The 27724-nt window shown below is 33.4% G+C and overlaps 3 protein-coding genes across 3 annotated transcripts; 1 reads left to right on the forward strand and 2 right to left on the reverse strand.

Annotated features, from left to right (window-relative positions):
• Positions 1-52: 52 nt before the first annotated feature.
• LOC111205225 (putative F-box protein At4g11580) lies at positions 53-1567 on the reverse strand. The gene is made up of 2 exons (XM_022700743.2): positions 1165-1567; positions 53-1084 (listed from the first exon to the last, which is right to left on the reverse strand). Exons 1-2 carry the CDS (start codon positions 1548-1550, stop codon positions 559-561), a joined length of 912 nt encoding a protein of 303 aa, XP_022556464.1. The 5' UTR covers positions 1551-1567; the 3' UTR covers positions 53-558.
• Positions 1568-14529: 12962 nt separating this feature from the next.
• On the forward strand, positions 14530-16630 carry LOC111205459 (plastid lipid-associated protein 1, chloroplastic). The gene is made up of 3 exons (XM_022701302.2): positions 14530-15237; positions 15869-16064; positions 16156-16630. The coding sequence occupies exons 1-3, from the start codon at positions 14765-14767 to the stop codon at positions 16468-16470; spliced, it is 984 nt and encodes a 327-aa protein (XP_022557023.1). The 5' UTR covers positions 14530-14764; the 3' UTR covers positions 16471-16630.
• Positions 16631-16788: 158 nt separating this feature from the next.
• On the reverse strand, positions 16789-19206 carry LOC111205790 (probable transcription repressor OFP9). The gene has a single exon (XM_048750999.1). It carries the CDS (start codon positions 17455-17457, stop codon positions 16882-16884), a length of 576 nt encoding a protein of 191 aa, XP_048606956.1. The 5' UTR covers positions 17458-19206; the 3' UTR covers positions 16789-16881.
• Between the last annotated feature and the right edge of the window lie 8518 nt (positions 19207-27724).

Raw genomic sequence — 27724 nt, forward strand, 5'->3', positions numbered from 1 at the left:
ATTTGAATATGTCACAAGAAAAAATAAATGATTTGGCTATCTTACCTATTAAAATAAAATTTTAAGCAATAATAATTTTTAAAGTCTTGTCAATGAGTGTTTATAGGAAAAAATGAAGAAAAAATGTTAAAAGTATTATTTTTTGTTTCTAGTGTTTTTTTGTAACAATGATATTTCTGAGATATTTTGTTTCTATATAAGGGCATAAATTTTGTTTATCGCTTATGTATAAAATTTTTGTTCGCACGGCTAAGAGCTACATATGTAAATGTAATGTTTACTAAGAAATTAAAAAAAAAATGTTTACTAAGAAATCACAAGATAATTTGATAAAGAACTTTGAAAAACATTTTTGGTACAAATGTTAGAATTTATACCATTTTGGAAGATATTTGGTTGTTGTTGAACATCATATAGCATATATAGAAATAAGGCAAATAAAAACAAAAACATTACACGTTAAGTGAAGAGAACCTAAATAGACTTCAAGAAACGGATAATGTCGGATAGAATAGAAGCCGAGGAGGAGTCCCATCGATTTATATATTTTTTTGAAGTTCAGAACTCAAGTTCCTTTATCTCATCATTTCGCCAACTCTCAGAACCATACGTCCCGAGCCCTTCCAACCATCGCTTGTTTCTGCAAGTACAATTGTTTGAACAAAGTATAAATTTGACACTCTTCTGAGTGGCGGCTTGTACAATATTGTCCATAGTTACCGTCTCGTCATCAAACTCTTTACAATGTGAAACATTAAGGATCGCAAGGTTTTGGAGGCCTGTAATTAGCAACAAAACTCCTGGTCTGCTGACATAAGCGCATTGCAAACTCAGCCTCTTGATGTTCTTGAAGTAACGCACGATTTCCTCAGCAGTCTCTTTTCCTAAACCACCCAAATATTTTAAGTTTGTGAGATTACTACAGTTCTCTCCCACTACTTGAAACTCTAAATTCTCTGTGAGAGGGTCATCATGAGCGATAATCAATGTCTTCAGATTCTTCCATTTACTGAACGCAAACCCAAATGAATTCTTGGATAGGTAGCACCAGCGCGGTAAAACAAGTTTCTCTATGTTTGGCATGCTATCATGAAACAAAAGAAAATGAGACACACTACAAACACAAATCAGTTTTTTCAATTCAGTTTTAAGGATGAAATTTACCTGGCAGCAGCGAACATGAGAATTTCGTCATCTAAAGAGGAACAACAGCCAAAGACCAAATTCACCGGGACACTGCGGCTAAACTTGGTGATATTCCTAAGACTTCTGCTTGTTTCACTAATGTCAGAATTCTTGAAGTTTTCCGTAAAAGCAATCCTATATCTTAGTTCATTAAGTCTTAGGTCTTTATCTGTTTGTCGGAACTTATCAAGGTCAACAGTGTTCCATAGACTTTTATTGTGGGCGGCAAGGAACCAGGAGATGCAGACGCCTGACGCTCCCATGGTAAGGTCCTCTACGTTTAGCTTGCGGAAGATAACGGAAAGTATGCCCCTGTCCAGAGTTTTCCATTTTGAAACTTGTCTTGAGCTGTCTGCCTTGTCCATCACGGCTCAACTACATGCATACAAATGAGAACACGGTTAAGACATTCTAGATAGACAGAATCTTGAATCCAAATTAAGATCTTGAACAAAAAAAAGGACGAAGAAAAACATGAGAACAATAATAGTTTTGCATTCGAATGAAAACTATGTTATTGGATCTATTTAACCATTTTTTCTAATAATCTTGACAACAAAAACACAATTTATTACATATTTATATCTCTCTGCAGTCTGCAGAGGAAAACTCGCCTTTTGTCGTCAGAGCTAGCCGAAAAAGTAAAAGTCGGAGAGAAGAGTAAAGAGCAAAACCCTAATTATAGCCGTCAGTCTATGTGTGTGTTCAAGTTTGGATCTCCTCCTTAGTTGCTCTTGTCCTCCTTTTATAGATAAACATTTTCATATGTTCGCCCTAAGTTTGTTTCACCTAATGGGCTGAGCGGTGCTTTATGGGCCAAGCACCTGGGCCGAGCATTTGGACTGTTAAGCCGAGCTCGCAAGCCGAGCTGATGGTGCCGAGTAAAGTCAAGCCGACTATGTGAGGCGAATCCTTTATTTGGTGGCTTTTCTGAATGGATGTAATCTTTTAGAAAATTCTGTTTAAGTTGGATTTCATATATCCTTTTGATTTCGTTTCTTTATTTGCCAAATATTTAGATTATTTTATACCTTACTAGGATTTTTCTTCTTGGCAAATACAGAAGTAACAGATTTTAACTTTTTTTTTTTGGATTTTAGTTTGTTTGGTTAAAAGTTGAAATACACAAAAATGATATATGATAAGATATTTTTTCTCTGGTTCTTGTTCATTTGTGACGGTGGAAATATATTTGGAATATATTAATTTTTTCTTATTTGTTTTATGGTGATTTTCTTTATTGAAAGAAGGCACAATCAAATTAGAGAATATTTCATGCTAAATTTTATGAAATCAATGAATCAAATACAAAATAATATAGTATAGCCAAACTTAACAAGTAAAAATTTTGTTGTACAATAATTTTGGTATAATTTAAACTAATAAATATAAATATATTTGTAAATATATAAGAACTTGATAGAGGGTTTGAATCTTTCATATCTTACAAATTTGGAGTATTAGACTATTGCAAATGTTGTCTTTCCCCCTATTTTCCTAGTTTTTTTTTGCTTTGCTCTCCATAAGTTCAAAACAAATTGATTTGATTTCGAGTTAATAATACTGAAAATCCATATTACATGTCTCTAAATTTTCCCCATTATTCTAAAAACAGCAGAATACATTAGTAGTTTGAAATATGATATTTAGGTTAAATAGCTGGACACAACTAATCTCAAAGCACTCAAGAACTTAGACACAAATTATTGCCAAATGTAAATTTCATATTAACATTAGACGAGTCTGCAAATTTTTAAAAAAATTTGAACTTAGTCAAGTCAGCCTTGAAAAAGAGAGGGCATTTCGGTTTAATTACGGGTTCTGTCTGGATTCGGTTTGGTTTGGGTTATTTATGTCTAAGAAAACTTGAACCAATGTCAACCCAAAATTAATTTGGTTTGGTTTATTTTTGGTTTTGTTTGAATTTAATTCGGTTTGGTTTGTGTTCAGTTCGGTTTAATTTGGTTTAATTTGTATTTTTCAGTTCAATTTATCAAAAGGGTTAATACATTTCTTATCATTTTTCTTTCCATTTTTGTTTTCTCTCTTCTTTTTCATCTTTTAGAAAATTCTGTTTAAATTGGATTTCACATATTCTATCGATTTCATTTCTTTATATTCTAAATATTTAGATTATTTTATACCTTACTTGAATTTTTCTTCTTGCCAAATACAAAAGTAACAGATTTTCACTCTTTTTGGTTTTTAGTTTTTTTGGTTAAAAGTTGAAATACACATAATGATGGAAAATATATTTTTCCCCTCGTTCTTGTTCATTTGTGACAGGTGGAAATTTCGATCAAAATATTGATTTTTTTTCTTATTTGTTTTATGATGAATTTTTTTTATCGAAAGCAGGCACAATGAAATTAGACTATTCATGCTAAATATTATGGAATCAAGATATTAAATTCAAAAATAATAATATATCCAAACTTAAGAAGTAAAATTATTGTTGTACAATAATTTGGAATAATTTAAACTAATAAATATAAATATATTAATTAATATACTGTATAAGAACTTGCTAGAGGGTTTGAATCTTTCATATCTTACAAATTTGGACTATTGGACTATTGCAAATGTTGTCTTTTCCTTTCCTAGTTCTTTTTTTACTGTCAGCAACTTCAAAACAAATTGATTTCGACTTAGTAAAACTGAAAATTCCATATTACATGTCTCTATTATTTTGTTTTGCCAAAAGTGAATTTCATATTATTATTAGACGAGTTTTAAAAAATTTTAAAATATTTTGAACTTTGTCAAGTCACCCTTGACAAAGATAAATTAAAGAAGGCTGAGTTAACATGTTGTAAAAAGTGAGTTTGGTCACTCATAACGAAGCCACAGCTGCATAATAGTTAAATTCTATTTTGATGGAAAAAGGTGATGAATATCTTAAGTTTAATTACATCAAATGAATAGGCATGCATTCCAGTTGATACTGTTCTCTTCAGATTTACCAACCCTATGAACGTTTCAAAGAATGAAACTCTGCACATAGAGGTAAGAAGTGGTGCAATGCTTCCAAGAAAAAAAACAAAGCAATGCAGCCTTCTAATCAAATACATGAGTGAATTTCAGTCGAAAGACAGAGAACTAGAGGTGGTCCCAGCTGTATGTTTATAGTTATGAGTTTTTTTCAATAGTTTTAGTTGGAAGAAGTCTCAAGGAATATATAAGTAAAAAAAAAGTAGTGTAAATTACGATTACTATCTCTAAAAGCAAGCAATCAAGAACACTCTCCTATGTATTTATTAAAGGTCTGTATGTGCTTTCAATATTGTAAACTACAATTACTCTCTAAATATATTTGAATCCTCTAACAGATTTAACATTTCAATTCTTATAGCGATTATCTGCTGCTCTGGTGGAAGGATTTGCAATTGGATTTGATAGAAGTTGAAGAGTGTCTGAGAAGGAAAGGAGGAAGAGAGTGGGGCTATAATAGAGCGGAAGTAACGTTAGTAACCGATAATGCGAAGGTAACGTTGAATTCTGAGAATGCCCGTTAACTAAGCCTTCTTAAAGTCTGTTGAATTCTCAAAGAATGCCCAGAAGCTAAAGATCAAGAGTTGTTTAAAACAAAGCTCTAAGTTTTTATAAATCAATAATCAAAAAGTGTATCTCTCACAAACCTAAGAGATCACATTATATAGTTATTAGAATTCCTAAAACGGACATAATAAAGGAAACCAAATCATTCTTGGAAAAAGAATGTAAAGTTTAACTAAAAAGGCAATAAGAAAATAAGAAAACCAAAACCTAAGGGGAATACGATGTACGCTACATCAGGTCCCCTCCCGTACGAGCGATTCGTCCATGAATCCAGAAAGGATGTGATCATCAGGTTCGTATTTGAAAAGGTGCTTAACGTTGAAGACGTCGGCGGTATGGACGTGGGGAGGTAAAGCTAGGCGATAGGCGTTCGCATTAATCCTTTCGACAACCTCCACTGGACCAATTTTCCGAGCTTTCAACTTGTTGTACTGACCAACAGGAAATCGTTCTTTAGTTAACACAGCCCACACTTGGTCACCCACTTGAAAATTCACTTCGCGGCGATGCTTATCTGCGGCTCTTTTATACTTAATAGTAGTGCCCTGAAGATTATCCTGGGCGCGAGCATGCACCACCGCAAGCTCGTCAATGAGCTCCACCGCCCGGCTGGTTGAGGCAATGTCGACAAAGCCAAAGGCCCGCGAGGGACGATCCCATAGACGACTTTAAAATGACTGAAGCCCAGTGACCTGTTGTGTGCATGGTTGTGGGCAAACTCCGCTTGACAAAGTAAATAATCCCAAGACCTGAGGTTATCACCCACCAGACACCACAACATGTTACCCAAAGAGCGATTGACAACTTCAGTTTGACCATCAGTCTGAGGATGGTACGTAGAGCTCATATCCAAACTTGTTTTAAAAAGCTTCCAAAGCGACCTCCAAAAATGACTAATGAACCGCGAATCGCGATCAGAAACTATGGACTGCGGCAGACCATGCAACCTATAGACTTCGCAAAAGAACAATAGAGCAACTTGAACCGCATCCGTCGTCTTTCGACACGGAATGAAGTGAACCATCTTGGAGAAACGATCAACGACGACAAAGATTGAATCGTTCCCACGTTGAGTCCGCGGCAAACCAAGAACAAAGTCCATGCTGATGTCGCTCTACGGCTGCATCGGTATTGGCAGAGGTAAGTACAAACCAGCGTTGGAGGCATGTCCCTTTCCGCGCTGACAAGTCGTACAACGTGACACAAATCTTTCCACGTCGCGTCTCAATGTCGGCCAAAAATAGGAATCGGTAACAAGCTTCAGAGTTCAATCTCGACCAACATGTCCCTCGTTATGCAATTCCTGGATAATTTGTAACCGTAAACTGCACGTCGGGACGCAGACGCGATTGTCTTTGAAGATGAACCCATCCACAAAAGAGAAATCTGATCGAACCCCATGAGTCAGATCCATCCAGACCAATGAGAAGTACGGGTCCGTTGGGTACAAATCCGCAAAGCACTCGAACCCTAAAACAGAAACGCGTAACGTGGAGACCAAGGCGTGACGTCGGCTTAAGGCATCAGCAACTTTATTAAGTTTACCAGATTGGTGCTTGATAACAAACGTAAATTGCTGCAAATAAGCAGTCCATGAAGCATGGCGAGAAGAAATTTTATCCTGCGACCCTAAATACTTTAAGGCCACATGATCCGTGAATAAGATAAACTCTTTATGCGCCAGATAGTGTCGCCAATGCTTGATGGCTTGAACAATTTCATAGAATTCGACGTCGTACGTGCTGTAGCGTCCGCGAGCTCCCGCCAGCTTTTCGCTATAAAACGCCACAGGTCGTCCATGCTGACTGAGTACTGCTCCGATGCCTAATTTTGACGCATCGCAGTGTAGTTCAAAAGGAGAATCAAAAACGGGCAGCACTAAAATAGGAGCTGTAGTAAGCTTAACTTTAATGGTGGAGAATGCCATCGACGCCTCCGCGGTCCAAGTAAATGACTCGCCCTTCATACAATCTGTGATTGGGGCCATTATAGCACTGAAATTGTGTATAAAACGCCGATAAAAAGACGCGAGGCCATGGAAGCTTCGGACTTCGGAAATCGTGGTCGGTGTAGGCCATGATGCGACGGCTTCTACCTTCTGCGGATCCACCCTTAAGTCCGTAGATGACACGACATAACCCAAAAACAAGACTTCAGATGCTCCAAACTCACACTTGTGTTTAGCAATGTATAACTGTTCTTTGCGCAAAGCCAGTAGTACATCACGCAAGTGACCCAGATGTGCGTCAAGTGTGGTGCTGAAGATAAGGATATCATCAAAATAGACGACAACAAATCGTCCAATAAAGGGGCGGAGGGCCTGATTCATGACACGCATAAACGTGCTGGGTGCGTTAGAAAGCCCAAATGGCATGACTAACCACTCAAACAGACCTTCTCGAGTTTTGAATGCTGTTTTCCACTCATCTCCCGGTCGAATTCGAATCTGATAGTAACCGCTTTTCAGGTCCAGTTTGGTGAAGATAGTCGCCTTGCTGATTTGATCTAAAAGATCATCTAGTCTCGGTATTGGGAACCTATACCGGGTTGTTATTTTGTTGATAGCCAGACTGTCAACACACATGCGCCAAGACCGATCCTTCTTTGGTATTAATAAAGCTGGGACTGCGCACAGACTCAGACTTTCCCGGACGTAACCTTTGAGAAGGAGTTCTTCCACTTGGCGCCGAAGTTCTTCGTGTTCCTCAGGACTCATACGATAATGTGCGCGGTTAGGTAGAACCGTGTTGGGCACAAGATCAATATGATGCTGGATGTCTCGTAACGGTGGTAAGCCAGCCGGTAGGTCTTCCGGAAACAAATCATCAAACTCCTTTAGAATAGGTGAGAAAGCAGGTGGCCACGGTTGTTGCTGAGTTGGTGACGGTGGGACTGCAACTAACTCAAATATCGAGCGGGAATCACGTAGTTCAAGTTCAAATTGTGATCGAGAGATGATCAACAATTTTTTCTGTGGTGGCGGCTGTTGGCTGTTGCTTGAGCTTGCAGGATCTGTGTCTGGTGTTGGTAGAAGCGTAATCTTGTGACCCTCAAACATAAAAGAGTTTGTATTTGTTTTGCCATTGTGTATTACCTCTCTGTTGTATTGCCATGGCCGCCCGAGTATGATATGTGAGACATCCATAGGGGCGATATCACAATATAAATTGTCCTTATAGAAGGAACCGATAGAGAGAGTTAGCAACGTTCGCTGAGAAACGTAGACTTCTGCACCTGTTTGCATCCAAAGCAATCGGTAAGGATGGGGGTGAGCTTCTGCTGTGAGCGTGAGCTTTCGAACAGCTTCTTCAGATACTACGTTTGTTGAACATCCCGAATCGATCACAAAGCGACAAACCTTTCCCTTGACCGTACATGTCGAGGAAAATAGGGATGTTTGTTGCCATGCTTCATTGGTTTTGGGGGCGAAACAGTTGCGGCGTAACATTAGAAAAGTTCCGGTATCGCCATGAACTTGTTCTTCATCGACCTCCTCGCACTGAAATTCGTCATCGTCATAAATTGGCTCGCCGACAAAATCCTGGTCGGTAGCTATCAGTCCAAGGCGACTCTTATTAGGACAGGCCGTCTGTATATGGCCCCGCTCACCACAGGTGAAGCAACGGAGTGCGTTAGGACGCGAAGGCCTAGCTTCGGCTGCTGCTGTGACAGTGTTTGTCGGGTGTGTGGTTTGGTTCTGGCCTGTTGAGTTTGTCGTAGCTGTGGTGGACTTGGAGTCATGCGTGAACGATTGTTCCCCGGCCACTGGTTAGCTCCTAAGCGTGTCTGTTGTTTGACTAGCAAAGCTCTTTGACGTGCCTCCGCGACGGAACTTGGATCAAACTGTTGTAGCATATTCTGAAGTTGAGAATGGAGACCTGCGATAAATCGAGCCACAAGCTGGTCCTCAGAGTCATGAATATCCACACGCGTCAGCATCTGGTAGAATTCATTAGCATAATCTTCAACGGAGCGCGATCCTTGTCGAATGTTGTGAAACTTCTGGAATAGGAGACGCTCAAAGTTGTATGGAATGAAAGTTTTTCGCATATGCTTTTTCAATTTGTCCCACGACTGAATCTTCTCTTTCCCACACCGATTACGTGTTAATTTAACCTGATTCCACCAAGAGGCGGCGTGGCTGCGGAATCGCGTTGTTACATAGGAAACTTGTTTGTTTGCTGGAGCCTCCTTGAACTCTAGGAATTCGTCAGCCGCAACGAACCAATCAAGTAATTCTTCCGGTTGTGAGCCACCATGATACTCGGGAATGTCTAGTTTGATACCCGTTAACCATCGTGGATTTTCGTCGTTGTGGTATTGATGTTGTCGATGCTGGGGTTGATGACGATGTTGGTTGTTGTCGCCGAAGGGATGGCTTGGTCGTCGTCGTCATCGCGTTCGTCAAAGATGGGGTTGTTATTATGGCATTGGCGTGGAGCTATGAGGGCGTTGTCCGCTGCGTTTGCAGCGAGGGCGGCCTGAACTCCAGCTTGAACTCCGGTCTGAATAGCTTCAGCCACTGTCCGTCTCATATTGTCTTGGAAATTCTCCTGAAAGTCTTCCAGGAACTGCTGCATTTGTGTCCATTCGTTTGGATGAGGAGCCATTGAAACCAAAGATCGATAATCACGAGTAGAATCGTAATTAAAAAGGTCTCTGATATCAACTAATAGAGCGGAAGTAACGTTAGTAACCGATAATACGAAGGTAACGTTGAATTCTGAGAATGCCCGTTAACTAAGCCTTCTTAAAGTCTGTTGAATTCTCAAAGAATGCCCAGAAGCTAAGGATCAAGAGTTGTTTAAAGCAAAGCTCTAAGTTTTTATAAATAAATAATCAAAAAGTGTATCTCTCACAAACCTAAGAGATCACATTATATAGTTATTAAAATTCCTAAAACCGACAGAATAAAGGAAACCAAATCATTCTTGGAAAAGGAATGTAAAGCTTAACTAAAAAGGCAATAAGGAAATAAGAAAACCAAAACCTAAGGGGAATACGATGTACGGTACATCAGGCTCAGAGGAAGAAAAACACTTATTGTGATAGAGTGATGATGAAAGGGGCAGAAGCTAATTAGGAAGTATAATAACAAACGCAAGTTAACTTTCAATCTTAAAAAGTTTACATGATAATAAGATTTATAACCAAAATTTTCAATCTTATAACTGAAATACTAACAGCAATATTCAAAAAAAAAAAACTAGACTCTAAATTAGAGAATATTTATTGAAACCCCGCATGTATATGCAGGGGTTCACCTAGTAATCATAAAGGTTGGAATACATACACTTATGTAGAGATGGCAAAGTGGAGGCTTGCCCGCAGGACTGGCCCGAAAAAGTCCATTGCGGGGCGGGATTGGGCACAAATTTTACGGCCCGTTTGTTAGCGGGGCCTCGCGGGCATGACCGCGACGGTATTGGGCCAAAGCGGGTTGGGCCAAAGCGGGACGCGGGATAATTGGGTGGCCCGCTTGACTTTTCTCGTTTCTTTTCTTTGGTGACACCAACAATGGCGGTTTCTCGTCTCTGCTTCTTCTTCTCCGATCGGTGACCAGAACTCATTCACTTCGGTCGTGTCTCTTCTGGTTCTCTTTCGATCAAGGAGTTGTCTCCTGTTCAATCTTTCACTCGTCTCTTCATCTCTTATATTCACAGAAACTTCTTCACCACTTCTCTTCTTCTTCAACATTGCGACCACAGCACAGGTATATACTCCGATCCTCTCTGTTGAACTTGCTGTAAGTTTTCACACTGTTGTACCTCTAATCATTCGATTACTGAATCATACCAATCATTAAAGATTGGTAACTACATTTTCTAGCAACTAATGCTTGTAACTTGAATGCTGATGAGACCAACTTGATAATGTACACAAACGTCTTATGCTATTAACTAATGCTTGTAACAAAGGAGAATAATGCTTGTAACAAATGTGACCAATGCTTGTAACATGATGGATTTGAAAGTTAGTGTCTTATTCAGCTGATAAATAATCTTTCTTTATAAATTAGTTTGCTCATCTCGGTAACCTTACTCTATTTTCACTTTTTGTTTTAGGGTTAAGGTTCTTGTGCGTTGTACTTCTTCCATTTTGTATCCAGCCAAAGTTCGTTGTTTCTTTTTGCTGTAAGAGCATCTTCAGCTCCTCTTTATTTTTCACTTAAAAATAGATTTAGAATAAAAAGAATTTTAATCCAGTTTTATTTTTCATTTTATAATAGAATTACTCATTTTTGTGTTCGTCATTCTAATTTTCACTTTAAATAGAGTAGTACTAGGTAATAATCCGCGTCTTGCACGGGATGTGATTATTAGTTTTGTTATTTTTAATAAAAACACATTAAATCTGTTTAATCTGGATATCGGTTCGGTTTTTAATCTCCTAAAATATAACTATTATTTTAAATTAATATATATTTTGGTTTTTTCGGTTAGAATGTTTGATTTTTTAGTTTTTCGGTAAAAACCAAAAATTAATATTATTTGCTTATTTTCATGTTATGAATTTAGATAGTCGCCATGTCGAACCAATGTTTCATATCATAGTTTGTAAACGGATAATAGTTCAAGAAAAAAAAAATTATTAAGATAAATCATTTCACTACAATTTGGTCGGTAGTGAAAGAAGCATTAAGAAAAAAAAATTCTAACTTCCAAAAACAAAAAAATACTTCAGTCGTGGTAAATAATTAGTTACAAGGTGCTCACATCAAGGTGCACATGTATGTGTATGTTAAAGTATATAAAAATAGTTAACAAATATATAAAGATATTGTTAATTAATATTAAATGACATTTTTGTTCAAAATAATACATGAAAGATAAAAGTTAAATTAATTAAAAATTAAAAAGACTTTGACATTAGTGAATTTATTTCTTATAAAGAAAATAAATTGTATCCGTAAATAGACGTGGGAACAGACCGAATATCCGGGTATTTGGAGGCATTCATGTCGATTCAATCTTTAGCCACCTGGATAGTCAGTGACTCTGATATATGAAATAATTTAGAATTTTAAAGAATATCCGATTTGATCAGTAAATAAAATAAAAGTTTTAAAAATAATTGAAAAATTTAATGAAAACATTTTATTACAAAAATAAAATATTATTTAACTTTTTAAATTTTAATACCTAATATAATAAATTTAATTCATAAAAATATTGTAAAACTTATATAAACTATAATATATATAACATATACATATATATATATATATATATGCATATAACTGATCGAATTAGATATATGTTCCTAAAATTGGTATTTGTGATTTGCTTTTTTTTATATTGTATTTTAGTATTTGATTTGCTTCGTAGAGTTACGGATATCTATATTTTTTTGTTTCAATCAAAACAGATAACGAATCAAATCAAAATTTATAAATATTTTGCCCAACTTTATCCGTAGACAATAAAAATAATATATATAAATATATATACATAGTTTAGCTATTGATTCGTTATTTGTTTTGATTTGAACCAAAAAATCCAAAGTATATAGTGTGAACACATCCCCTATATATTAATTGAGGAACATTTGAAAAGATGTAACCTCAATTTTGTAATAATTAAAAAATATTCATTGCTTATGTGTCAATCAATTAGGTAGTTAATTAATCATATGTGTCAGCCTCACATTGAAATTGAAAAACATGTTGATCCAATTCGATTTTTATATCTCACTAGAAACATTTAATACCAACTATATGATATCATATGATATTAAAAAAGCAAGGTGGCTATTTCTTATATATTATTTCCTTAAATAAAACCTACGGAATTACCTAATGAAATTATGATATATATATAGTAATTAATGATTTTAAATAATGAAGAATTGCTAATAATATGTATGCTTTCTATCATTTTTATTTAATTCCTTACTATTAAAATAAATTACACAATTACATTAATCATATATTAAAAATTTAGATTTTTTTGTATATGTTGTATTTTAAATTTTTCAAAACGAGTATAAATTACTAAAACTGTTAAAAGTCTCACATAAACTTCTGTGATCAATGTTTAAATTTTTTTCTATAATAAGATACAATGATAATAAAATCATATAAATAAATAATTTTATTTTAATAGGTGTTTATGTTAATATATATATATATATACTTCATATCGTTTAAATTTAATTATATATCATATACGATAGATAAGATTGATTGTTTTGATTTATTTATTCTAAAATGATTGAGAATAAACAAGAGCGATCATTTGATTTATATGTGCAAGCCAATTTATTACATAATAATAAATGATTTCTTAGTTATTTAATATATAATTATTGTTTTATTATTTCATAATATGCAGAAAAATCTAAAATAAGTATTTATTCTGCACAAGGCGCATATCTTAACCTAAGTACGTATCTCTTTAATAATTTTGAATCTTAAACATTTTTTAAATATCAGGCCAAAAGAACAAAAAGAAATGAGAATAAACTGAAAAATCAATATTTATATCGAGCAATAAAAAAATAACACAAAATGAGAAAAATATCGAAGATAGATAGGATTGGCACGTGAACGTAAACTCCTCATAACGATAATTAACTTTTAAATTGTTAAATCATGATATAAAACCGAGCTGACATAGTTTCATTGTAACCAAATAGTAGGCATGAGATTCTTCGACCTAAAAGTTAGGTTTTTATGCGATAAATAACTTTTTGACCTAAAATATTTTTAAAAATGAAATCAGTTCATTAGTAAACAAATTATGTAATTAACAAAAAAAGGTTTAAAAATTTTTTTAAGAGTCAAATATATTAATTCGATCAATAATATATTTTTTTTTCTATACGATATTTCTTAAATAATTTTCATATAAATTTACCCCGCACAAGAGGCAAGTCTTATCCTAGTTTATGATTATAGTGTGAACGCGTTAGCATACCTATTATCAATTTGTGAGGCTGTTACGTGTCTATTATAGTGTGAATGCATTTATTATAATGTTTCTCCTTTAATATATAAGGGATTGGAGTTGAACCAACTCTATTATAAAAAAAAATCATTGGAGATGATCTAGTACAAACCAAGCTGACATAGAGAACATAATTACCATGATATGTTCTCCTTTATTGGGCTTGATATAAAGCTTATGGCTAATCTGTTACTTAATAATTTTAAGTTCAAAAATGAAGTAAAACTGATCCCACACATAAGTAGAAAGAATTTAGAGCGAATTTCACTTGTGCAATATTTTTTTCAGGTTTTAAACTTTTGAGAAGTTTTGTGATGCCACTAAACTTCATGTTTTAGTACTTGCATGTAAAAAGTATGGGTTATGCCCTGATTTGTTTAGCAATGGTTATTATTCATAGTTTTACCAAAAAAAATCAAACTTTGTTGTTTTATTTGCTGGGTTTTTGTGTGTATGCATGTTTTTTTTTGTTAAAGAAAACTTAAGAATGACATGGTTATATATTGTATGTGGAATTTAAGCTTTATGAGTAAAATATAAAGAAAAATTTAATAATTTATAATTTTCGAAAAAATATAAAATAAATAACAACTAAATTTTAAAAATCCAACTTCAATAATAATAAAAAAAAAAACTAAAACAAAATATTCGTCCAACAAATACTGTCTGGAAGCTTCTAAATCCAACATGCTATTTGCATGGTGTTTCCCAAACCAAACAAATTATCTCCCACACAAATAATGAGACAAAAATCCAAAATACTCTAAAATTATTTCTTTTCTACAAAAAGTTATTTCCACAAATTTATAGATTTTCAGCAATCTCGGCAAAATATCAAAATCCGTAACAGAAAACAATCCTTGCCTCACACGAGAGACCATGTCGAGTCCCTGACGGTTACCTTAACCACACAATACATCCATCCTTGGTTGTTCAATTTTTATGAAAAGGGGTATATAAGTCATTTAACGTCTACGCTCGAACGCATTATAAGAAAACGGCTTAGAAAAAAATAAAAAAAATAAATTTCTGTGAGGTTTGAGTTTGTTTCTCAGAATAGTTTAGAAACAAAAATGGCGACGAGGGTACCTTTGTTCAGCCAATTCACCTGCAAAACCCTAGTCACCAGCTCAACGACTTCTACATTCCAATCAAAATCTCCGATTCTGTTACCCATCAATCCAATCAATCGGCGAATCGCTGTTCATCGGCACGATTTCAAGATCCGAGCCAGTGACGTCAATGACGAGTGGGGTCCGGACTCCATGGGCCGAGGCAGTGACGTTGACGACGAGTGGGGCCCCGAGATAGGATTGAACTCATCGGTGGCGGAGAAAGTGGCAGAAGAAGCCATCGAGTCCGCGGAGGAGACGGAGCGGCTTAAGAGAGTGCTAGCGGGTTCTCTGTACGGAACAGATCGAGGTCTAAGCGCATCGAGCGAGACGAGAGCGGAGATCAGTGAGCTGATAACGCAGCTCGAGTCCAAGAACCCTAACCCTGCTCCTAACGAGGCTCTGTTTCTCCTCAACGGCAAATGGATTCTCGTGTAAGTTTATATTCTATTATCTCACTTTTCCTTATACGAACCAGGGAGATGATTAAAAATTAGTTATATAGTTCGGGATAAAATTGTTAGGTGAAATTCTCATAAGATTATCACCCCACTAATGGCTATAATAAACTTATGATTGTCCAATCTCATAGGTGTTACAATGAATGAAATATCCATCTGTTCCACAGATATATACTTTTTATTATTTTCATACATACTAAAAAAACACATTAAACTACCATAATATAATATATCGTTTTCTCTGTAATTTTCAATTTTCAATAACTTTTAACCAATAGTCATTCAATAAAGTTAATTAATTTTCTTGAAGTTTACAATTTTTTCATAGAAAACATAAATAATACATATTTCTGAAACAAATTTTTTTTCTTAAAAGTTTATAGTTAAAGAACGGAGGGAGTAATATTCATCTTCGTCCACAGTCCGTGATTTATTTATTAAACTGGATTAGTGTGAGGGCCTGTACTGAGATTTATGCGGGTTTAAATAATTATGGATTAAAAATTGGATGAGTATTTTTTTTTTTGTTTATTTGTAGCTGTTAAAGTCGTAGCTGTGCGTTATCTCATCGTTATGAATGAAGAACTTAATCTTCTTATTGCAGCTATACATCGTTTGTTGGCCTGTTCCCATTGCTCTCACGCAGAATCTCACCGTTGGTTAAAGTGGATGAGATCTCACAAACCATTGATTCCGACAGCTTCACCGTACACAACTCTGTCCGGTTCGCTGGTCCACTTGCAACAACATCGCTTAGCACCAACGCTAAATTCGAAGTCCGAAGTCCTAAACGCGTCCAGGTTAATCATCATTCATCGATAACAACCTAAAACAACAGATGTCCAATTTTCGTTTTGCGTAACCTAACTGATGGCTTTTGTTTGCTTGTAGGTCAAGTTTGAGCAAGGCGTTATCGGAACTCCACAACTAACGGATTCGATTGAAATCCCGGAGTTCGTCGAGGTTCTCGGTCAGAAAATCGATCTCAACCCCATCAGAGGGCTACTCACATCGGTCCAAGACACGGCTTCTTCAGTGGCTAGAACCATTTCAAGCCAGCCACCGTTGAAATTCTCTTTGCCTGGAGACAGTGCACAGTCGTGGCTGCTCACCACTTATCTCGACAAAGACCTTCGGATCTCTAGAGGCGATGGTGGAAGCGTCTTTGTGCTCATCAGAGAAGGAAGCTCTCTCTTAAACCCTTAAGTCATCGTTACTACTCACATCACATCCGTATAGTAACTTATATAGAACCATAAGTCTGTGCTTAATAGTGTTGTAACTGTTATATACTTTACTCGTTGGAGAGTTGTAAATGGATGTAACTCATGGAATATATATATATACATATCGATACGTAATTAAACCGCCTGGTTAAGAGTTTTGCTATACCAACACTAAGCACTTATTCAAATGTGGTAAAGTTGTCAGATGTATATATATGCTCAGTTCAGAACTTCGGATCACGGTTCTCAACATTCTGGTTTGGTCCGGTTCGAGTTTACAAAGGTGTACCATTCAGTCTATTTATTACTTAGAAAACCGGTTCGTTACAAAACCGATGTATCTTCTTACACAAACAACTGAAAGAAACAAGTGATCTTTGTACTCTTTTAGTTACGAACACAAGAACAAATCAGCACAAACCTCGTAGAAGATCTCGAGAATGGCAGACCGATATTCGCGAGGATTCATTGATAGATAGTACTCCAAGAGGCTTCTAAGTTCATCTGCTTCTCTGATCTTGTTTGCAACAATCATTTCGACCATGGATTCTCTGAAATCCGCTCTTGGATCATAAGAACATTTCTCCATTGCCATCATCACTATGAACTTAGTGTTACTGATGCTACTCTTGCTTCTTCTTCTCCTCCTCCTCATCATTTGTTCTCTTAACTTCTCTTGGTGTGTGGCTTCTTGTGTCTCTCTGATCATCTGCTCTAGCTTCTCCTGAACCATGTAGTGTGTTAGGCTAGAGAGCGAACAGTGCTGATCTGAGAAATTAGAATGCCTGTCCAATTCCACCGAAGAAGAAGAAGAAGACGAAATGCTGAGTCTCGCTTTGTTGCTGCAACACAAAGCTCTGCAGATTCTTGATTCTCTTGTTTGGTTTTGTGTTTGTTTGTTCTGTCTTTTCTTATTTTTTTCTGTTTCTGTTTCTGTTTCTGTTTCCGCTCTGTTTGTGATTTTCATGTTGAATGTTAAGTCACATTATAGACATAATTTTGAATGAGATGTCTGTTAACGTTGATAAAAAAGAGTTCTAGTTTATGTGTAATTGGAATTGTGGGTCATGTTCATCATGATTATGTCTACATTCTAATTCTATTTAAAATACTCTAAAAAGAGATTATTTTAATTGTGAGTTAAAAATTAACCAATAGGCCAAATTTTAAGCAAAAAAAAAAACAATTAACCAATAGGCTGACAATACATATTCGAATATTTTGATGTGAACTGAAAAAAAATATGCAAGGCAAATTAGATGCGTTACAAAATTGTTGTCTTCAGTGAAATTTGATTCATATTTAAGATCAATAGAAAATTTATTAGTGAAATCATTTAACGGATATATATATACAAGATTTATCTAAAAGAAAAACATATTATATCTTTTTGAAAATACATATCTCAAATCAAATGTTGGGAATAATAAAGAAGATTAGGTATGATTAAAGATATTTGAAAAGAAAAAAAACTAAGAAAAAGATATCTAAATGCATGTATTTGTGTGTGGTTTGGAATATAGGGGTGATTAATTTGATTATGGTATGATGTAGATGACTACTTTATTTTTGTAGTTGTTGGAAGACGGGATATCTATACTTTATACTTTTGAAAGTGTTTTTTTTTTTGGTAATGTGGAAAAAAGTGATCTCTAATACTCATAGGATGTGTTGATAAACACTTAACTTCAGTTTCGGTTCACATGACTACTGGTGAACTCTTTACCTTCAGCTTTTGTTTCTCACATTTTCCCAAAGGGGTCGTATTAAGATTTTTAAATTTTAATAGTTCATAGATAATTGTTATGGGCCATACATGATTTCAGGCTGTATTGTGGTAAAAACTGGTTAAACTTGTTATATAAAAAATATACAGTAAGACATAAGAGAACGTATGGCTGTTGTTGCGTTGGAGACAAGACATGCTTTATCTTGCTGGCTTGTACATATATACCTCATATTTTTCTTCGAGGCTTTAGACCGTTTTATAATACCGCATCTTTATTGGTAGATAAACACTTGGTTTTTCAACATTTTATATAAATATTGTCAATAATTTATTTCGCAGAAAGAATAGCATTGTTGAACCAGAACTGGACATGATCCCTGGATAATCTGGTATATCTGGAAGGTGAATGGCAAACTCTTTAGAAAGAATGACAGGGATCCTTTGAAACTAGTCTGATATGTAGAAAATGAATGTCAAGCCTAGTTTAATGCAAATGAGATGGTCACTCCAGCTCCACAAGAACATAGTAGCGAAGAACTCCAAGTCATAAGCCTAGATAATATATGCATGGTGGGTGGTTCATGGACTTCCACAGCACAATTCAATGGTTGTGGTTGGGTTTGAAATGTTAGTTTTAGAAAGATTCAGCTCATGAGAACGAGAAACTTAAGGAGACGAGAGACTATTTTACATTCGGAAATAGAAGTACTACGATGGGTAATGAAGAGCATACTACATCATTTGTCATGTAAGAGTTTTGAGACAGATTGCAAGGATCTGATCGCGATGATAAAGGAGCCTCAAGCTTGGCCAAGTTTTGCAACAGAACTGGAAGCCATAAAAACGCTGCAGATATGCTTTCCAGATTTCAAAATATCTCATATTCCAAAGGCACAAAATGGAATTTCAGATTCTTTATCTAAGATTGCTAGATTTTTTCATAGGAAGTTTTGTTATATTGCTTGTTTTATTCTGGTCTGGTTACCTAGACCACCTCAAATTGGAGTAATAGAATAGCCGTTCATTGTAAAAAAAAAAAAAACCCAGGATCTAATGACCTGCTGACCATAGACCACTTAGGCAATGAAATATGATAAGAAGTTAACTTGAAAACAAGATATATGAGATTTGTTGTAAGAAAAATATTAATATTTAATATTTATTGTATATATCTAAGTTGCAACCAGATCCAAAATTCTCTGCTTAATATTTTACAGTTATAGCTTACATTTCAGGGCTAATCACTTCTTGAAACATATATATAAGTTGACTACCGTAAGATTTACCAATAAATATTATGATTTACCCATAGGTGTCAAAATGGATTTTTGAAACACACATATATATATATATATATTAATGTATTTAATTATTTACCATAGTTGTCAATATGGTTTTTTCTGTAGTACAAACAAATGGTTTAATTATTTTCTCAAAAAAAAAAAGGTTTATTCTACAGAGTTCATTCACCGTACTGGTTAACAAAAAACATTAACAGATAACAGCAAGAGAAACAGTTCTACAAAATCAATAGAATATGTAGAAATGAATCAACTTACAAGACTTCATTTTTGGCTGACATAGAAACAATTTATACTGGTTGCGCAAACAAAATATTATTTATCTCTTAACGGCTAGGACAAACTCGAATGTAGACTATGCTTCTAGTTTACGAGACTTTTTTTGTAACAAGGCTAGATTTATGGGACTTTTCTTTAATCATGATTTATTGTTATTCTTGATTTTTGATGACTTATTGTATACAAACAAATTGGATATGGTTTCCCCTATATATACATATATATATACATTTATGTAGTTATTAACTTTAAAATCTTTTAAGAACAAGTTACCCAACAAAAGAGTATGCAATAATTGGAGATTAACCCCAAAAGATGGTACACCGCTGGAGAGAATCACTTTGTGAGATTTACATTTCTTTGTAGGTTCTAAAATTGAGTCTTTTAAGGATTTTGTCATGTGACAATATCCATATGTGTTTTTATTTTGGTGGTGAATTCTTAATTAGCCTGATAGACTCAAAAGTGAACTTTAAGAACAAAAAAAAAAAAAACTTTAAGAACGAGAAAAAAATTTGACTAGTTGATCTAAATACAGTCAGTAAGTACTTTAACAACTTGTTAATGTGACAGTTAAACCACATGTTGCCATTATGGTCCATACTTTTTAGGGTTTATTATGTTACATCTTCCTTACCATATTTATGATTAGATCTATTCTTTTGATTAATTAAAAAAAACTTTACCCACGTTTCCGTCTCAAAGCTCTCAGAACGGAAGCAAACTGATCTGAAGCAAAACAAAACAAAGAGTCAGATTTAGATAATGTGGTTTCAAGGATGCGTGGTTAGACGGCTGACCAAATTGTAAACAATGCACAGTTCAGTTAAACCTATTTTCGTAGTTACAGAGAAAACATATTTACAATCAATGTTGGAGTTTGGAGTCCGGTTTCATCCAGCTCCAGACCCGATTTGAGATCCTGACCTGAAAGCGATGTAGCCCAGATTTGATCACCAAGGCCCATGAGGAAACAAAGACCCACAAAGGTCAAAACCCACCAGGGCTAAAGAACTAAAACATGCCGAACTTAGAAGGGTCAACTGAAAACGTAAAGAACTCGAGACTATTAAAAGCCATCATTAAAGCACACGGTCCACGCAGGAGATCACATCACCGATATGTCCACCTAGAAGACCTATAAAGGGAAAAGGAGGAGCCAAAGACAAGGGATCCGAACTCTCGATAGCTAAACAATACTCTAATCACATACAATCTCCATAGTTAGTAAGCATCCCTTGTATGCCATCCCTTGTATGCATCTTCAATATCATCAATAAAACATCCATTTTCTTTAGTTAATTGTAGCTTAATCTTTCTACTTCAAGCTTATTTATTGGTCAAGTTTCAATTTCTGTAAATCCTATCTCTGACCATTTGGCGCTACAAAAAGGGGAAGATTCATCAAAATTATTCATATTCATCATGCCGACTTCTTGCTAATATATTAGAAGCAAACAAAATGGTGATGAATTGCGATAGGTCCAAACCTTCAACCAGCTCCTTCTTACAATCCGCCACAGGGAATAGGCTTCACCTAAAATCATCCTAAGCGCTGCTAATGTGGCTATTAAGCTAAAAACCGATGTGAAACACAAATCACTATGGCTGCTACCAACAAAAACAACGACAAAAACAAAGACAACAAAAACAAAGACCAAATTATTTAATTTGGATATAGAAAAATATAATGTTGATTTTCATTATCCAAAATTATTATAGTGTGTAAAATTTGGATGTATTAAATGATGAGGCGAAAGAAAAAAAAATGTTGTGGAGTTTTAAAAGATGAAAAGTATGGTGTTGATTAGTCTAAAAGCATCTCTAATGTAAAATCTCATTATTTTCTTCAAAATGAAGTAACTCCATAATGGAGTTGAGTTTTACTCCAACCCAACTCTATGTTAGAATAATAAATAAACTAATGAACAGACAAAAAATGCATTACTCTATCTATGGGGTAAACCTACTTTGAAATTAAAATGGAGTGAAGTTGGAGTAAATTTCTATTTTAGAGGAAGAACTGAATAGAGTTGGAGATCCTCTAACAAAAACAAATATTTTCAATGTACCTTTGGTAATTATATATGTCATGTCAATAATGGATTTGAAGGTACACTTAAATATTAATTAATCAAAAATACAATTAAATACAGTTTTTATCTCGAGTAAAAAGAATAATTATCAAACTTTTGTCGTTAGTAGAAATTTCTGAAATGTTTAGTCATCAACTTTAGTTTTTGTTTTGTTTATTTTTTCACGAAACTGGCAGGACTGGGATGGGGTTTCACCAATCACACATGCACAGTCCATCTACAGGGAAACACTTCAGAGAGCTTTGTATGATTGTATCATCAGGACAGCGCTTACAAAAGCTCTGGACAAGAACTGGAATCAAATCCAGCTGAAATCAGACACTAATGTTCTTATCGGAGCAATCTCCAGAAGAAACATGATCAAGGAAGCCTTTGAATCATTTCAGGGTATCAATGGTATTGCTAACTGTTTCACCTCTATCACCTTTAATTATATCTCGCCGCCCAGTAATGTACAAGCAGACCTTTGGTTTAAGGGGGCTCTTAACGCCCCTCTCAGATTGTAGTTCCTTTCAACTAGTAATGAATGAATCGGTTGTCCCAAAAAATCTTATTCTTGTAATAGCATTTTCTTTTTAGGCCGTTTTTAAACATTTTTAAACACAAATTTCTTAGGCCGTTAATAATTATTGTTACTAACTCGATTCATCAATCGCATTGATTGTATCTCAATGGAAAAATATAAGAGTGACGAAGCTAAATTCTTCCATGTCAGTTGTTCAATATAACCAGTTCATATCATATATTTAGAATATTTTCTAGTGATTGTACGAATATAATAAAGATAGAGATCTAAGGATATAAGCTACATTATTTGTTACAGAATTGTACGAATATAATAAAGATAGAGATCTAAGGAATTAGTTTTTGAATACATGACTGATAAATTTAAATATTATTCTAAATCAATCTTTACCACCAAACTACCATTATTTGATTATGTTGTAACCTTAACTATCTTTTATTTCTATGCTAAATCATGGTAGAAAATACTTGTGTTGTTCTTATGTTATATGTTTATCAATAACTAGTTTTACATGGTTTTGAACAAATTATGGAATGACTTTAATAAATATAGTATTTCTCATCTAGCAGTGATAGAATTTTCTGAAACTATTTTTTTATCAAGTAACTCCATATAGTGATCAGTTTGGTCGGCAAAACATTTATTCTAAAGAAGCGTTATTATCATTAGACCAGACACAAGTGTGTTTGGATTGCCTTTGATATCAAATAGAGCAATGCTTATATTTGAATATAGAATTAGTCTTGATAGCAAATTTATATGCGTAGAATAATTTTGACTTTTGTTCGTTAATGCCAAAAGTTAAATGGTGATGTGAATTATTATCTTAGACAAAAATAATGTTTGGTGTTAAAAATAATAGATCAGATGATGATATGGTAATGAGAGAAGATTTGAAAGTGAGCAACATAAAATGCTTTTGAGATCAAGATAATTCTAAAATGATGACACATAATTTTATTATTCAGAATTCATATAATGTACCACACAAGAAAAACTGAAGTATTATGTGTATTAATAACATGTCTATGTATGGATTTCTTGAAACATCCCTTTAGTTGCCATCCTACAAATTCATTGACACCAAAAGAAACCATGTCAACATACACACATGCATATGCATTACAAATGCACATACAAATGAAACATGAATATTATACATACCGTGGAAGTACGTTTGATTTGTGGCATTTGATACCAATACAATCGTGAATGCATTTATCGACTTCTCTATAGAATATTTCGCACGAGCTTATGCATCTGCGTACACAAGCGTCATATGGTTCACCCACTGCCGTTAGTGGCTTCATCGTCAATGCCATCACAATCATCACAAAGAACATACTAATACACTTCTTCTCCATCTCTCTTATTACGTGGTTTGTATGTGGATGTTTAATTTTTTTTTAACTATTTTACTTATGAGTTATCCATCACTATTTATAGATTTTCACCATTAAAATTTTTGGAAACATATATTTCTTTCTTATGAAAGATCAACAGAAATCAATTTGATTATAATTTTTATCTCGGTCAATAGAGTATATGATGAAAATTAATTACTATTTATTGCTATTTATTAAATTATTTGACTACCATAAATCTACTACGACCATGTGTAATGGTTTACATAATTCAACACCCTACTTTTTTTTTCTTTTTTAATCATCCACATTATATTTTTTCTCTTCCATCTAATTACTCAACACAAACTTCATTTTAAACATCTACAATAGTTTTGTTTAATCAAATTCAACACCCTACCCCACCATTAGTAAGTCATATTTTTGTTTTTAGATTTTAATAACTACATATTAATAATATTTTATTTTAATTGACTAAAATAACATAATTTAATTATATTATTTTATATTTTATGTATTTTAAAATAAATTTTAAAAATTAATACTAAAATTAATACTACTAAATAAAAATTTAAAACACTAAAATAGTGGATTATAAACCAATAAAACAAACATAAAAATAAAATATTATGTATTCAAATAAAACAGACTAGTCTTTATTTATAAAATATAAAAATTATAAATTTTGATATTTTTTTATTTTTATAAAAATAGTATGCTATTACGTAATTTAGTTTTAATAATTAAGTGAAATTAATATCATAAAAATTGAGATAACAAATAAAAATTAAACACATGGCAATGTGGACCATTTTTCTTTTATTTCAACAAGTTGAACCAATTCAACTTGTAAGAATCCACCTCATCTTCTTTCCAAATTCAACAACCTCATTTCATCATATTTAACCCCCATTGTAGTATTGTACATGGTCTAATAGAATCTTTTAATTATTTTAACAAACAAAAAGGGAGATTACGTACGTTAACTATTTATTTTACATTCCTGTAAATCAACTAGGTGTATTCTTGTTTTTAGGTATATAATGTGATAGAAAAAAAAATCCGGTATTTTTTATTGTCAACGGAAACAATTTCCAATCAAAAGTCAATATTTTAACAAACTTCTTCAAACTAATATTGATTATAAGCTAAAGTATATATTATAGAATTGTAAGAATAGAATAAAGCTAAAGATCTAGAGTTGAAACTGGGTATTATGAACCTGTTTAAACAATGGATGAATTGTTAAGTTTGGTTTTATGATTGGAAAAGTCTGGCAGAAGCTCAATTAATCTTTCAAATGTATAATATTGACTTGGAATCCAATTCTATTATGATGGAACCTAAGACACGGTTTCATTTTTGTCTAACCAAATGAAAAGAATGATTTTTTGACAAAATTTCAATACATGACTGATAGATTTACATCTTATTCCAATCAATCAAACTACCACTATTTGATTAGGTTGTAACCTTAACTATCTTTTATTTTCTATTCTAAATCAGATTAGAAAATACTTGTGTTGTTCTTGTGTTAGTATGTATATCAGTCACTAATTTTACATAGTTTTGAATAAATTATGGAATGACTTTAATAAAGATAGCATTTCTCATCCAACAGCTATGGAATTTTTCGAAACTAATTTTTATCAAGCAACTCCATATATCGATCAGTTTGGTTGGCAGAACGTTGATTCCAAAGAAACATTATCATCATTAGACCAGACACAAGTGTGTTTGGATAGCCTAAGACCTCAGATGGAGCAATGCTTATATTTGAATAGACTCAGTCTTGACAGCAAATTTATATGCGTTAGAATTATTTTGACTTTTGTTTGTTAATGCCAAAAGATAAATGGTGGTGTGAATTATTATCTTAAACGAAAATAATTTTTGGTGTTAAGAATAATAGATAAGACGATGATATGTTAATGAGAGAAGATTTGAAAGTGAGCAACATAAAATGCTTTTGAGAACAAGAGAATTTTGAAATGACGACGTAGTTTTATTATTCATAAATTCATATAATGTACCACACACGAAAAACTGAAGTATTTTGTGTATTAATAACATGTCTATGTATGGATTTCTTGAAACATCCCTTTAGCCGCCATCCTGCAAATTCATTGCCACCAAAAGAAACCATGTCAACATACACACATGCATATACATTACAAACACAAATACAAATGAGACATGAATATTATACATACCGAGGGAGTACGTTTGATTTGTGGCATTTGATACCAATACAATCGTGAATGCATTTATCGACTTCCCTATAGAATATTTCGCATGAGCTTATGCATCTGCGTACACAAGCGTCATATGGTTCACCCACTGCCGTTAGTGGCATCATCGTCAATGTCATCAAAATCATCACCAAGAACATACTCATACACTTCTTCTCCATCTCTCTTATTATGTTGTTGGTATGTGTATGTTTAATTCTTTTTGAAGTATTTTACTTATGAGTTATCCATCACTATTTATAGATTTTTACCATTAATTGGAAACATATATTTCTTTCTTATGAAAGATCAACATAAATCAATTTGATTATAATTTTGATCTCAGTCAATAGAGTATATGGTGAATAATTAATTACTATTTATTGCTATATATTTAAATTATTTGACTCCCATAAATCTAAAACGACCATGTACAATGGTTTACATAATTCAACACCATACTTTTTTTCTTTTTTAATCTTCCGCATCATCTTTTCTCTTTACCATCAAATTATTCAACACAAACGTCATTTTAAACGTCTACAATAGTTTTGTTTAATAAAATTCAACATCCGATCCCACTATTAATAATTTATATTTTTGTTTTTTTAATTTAATAACTACATATTAAAAATATTTTATTCTAATTAACTAAACTAACGTAATTTAATTAATTAATTTTATATTTTATGTATTTAAAATTAAATTTTAAACATTAATATTATTAAATAAAAATTTAAACACTAAAATAGTTGATTATAAGGCAATAAACAAACGTAACAAAAAATGATTTTCTATATTCAAATGAAACTAGACTAGTCTTTATTTATAGATTATAAAAAATATATATAATTTTGCTATTTTTTTATTTTTTTTAAATAATTTGCTATTAAGTAATTAAGGTTGAATCATTATGTAAAAAAAATATCATAAATCAACAAACTACAATAGCGATTATGTACGTTGACTATTTATTTTACATTCATGTAAATCAACTTGGTGTATTCTGGTTTTTATGTATATAATGTGATAGAAAAAAATTTCCAATATTTTTTATTGTCAATGGAAACCATTTCTAATCAAAAATAAATATTTTAATAACCCCCTTCAAATTATTATTGATTATAAGCTACAATGTATATTACAGAATTGTGTGAAATGAATAAAGCTGAACATCTAGAATTGAAACGGGGCGTTGTGGACCTGTCTAATATGATAGATGGAAACACTTGACATCACTAGAAGATCCAATTAAAATTGAATCGTTAAGTTTGGTTATAGGAACATGAAATTTTGGCAGAAGCTCGATTAATCTTTCAAATGTATAATATTGAGGTGGAATCCAATTCTATTATGATGGAACCTAAGACATGATATAAAGAATGAGTTTTTAAAATTTCAATACATGACTGATTGATTTACATCTTATTCTAAATCAGTCTTTACTATCAAACTACAACTATTTGATTAGGTTGTAACCTTAGCTATCTTTTATGTCTATGCTAAATCAGGTTAGAAAATACTTGTGTTGTTCTTATGTTTTATGTTTACCAATCACTAGTTTTACATGGTTTTGAACAAATTATGGAATCACTTTAATAAATATAGCATTTCTCATCCAGCAGGTATGAAATTTTCTGAAAGTATTTTTTTCAAGTAACTCCATATATTGATCAGTTTGGTCGGAAAAACATTTCTTCTAAAAAAG

The sequence above is a fragment of the Brassica napus genome, chromosome C3, assembly GCF_020379485.1.
Source record: "Brassica napus cultivar Da-Ae chromosome C3, Da-Ae, whole genome shotgun sequence".
NCBI lineage: Eukaryota > Viridiplantae > Streptophyta > Magnoliopsida > Brassicales > Brassicaceae > Brassica > Brassica napus.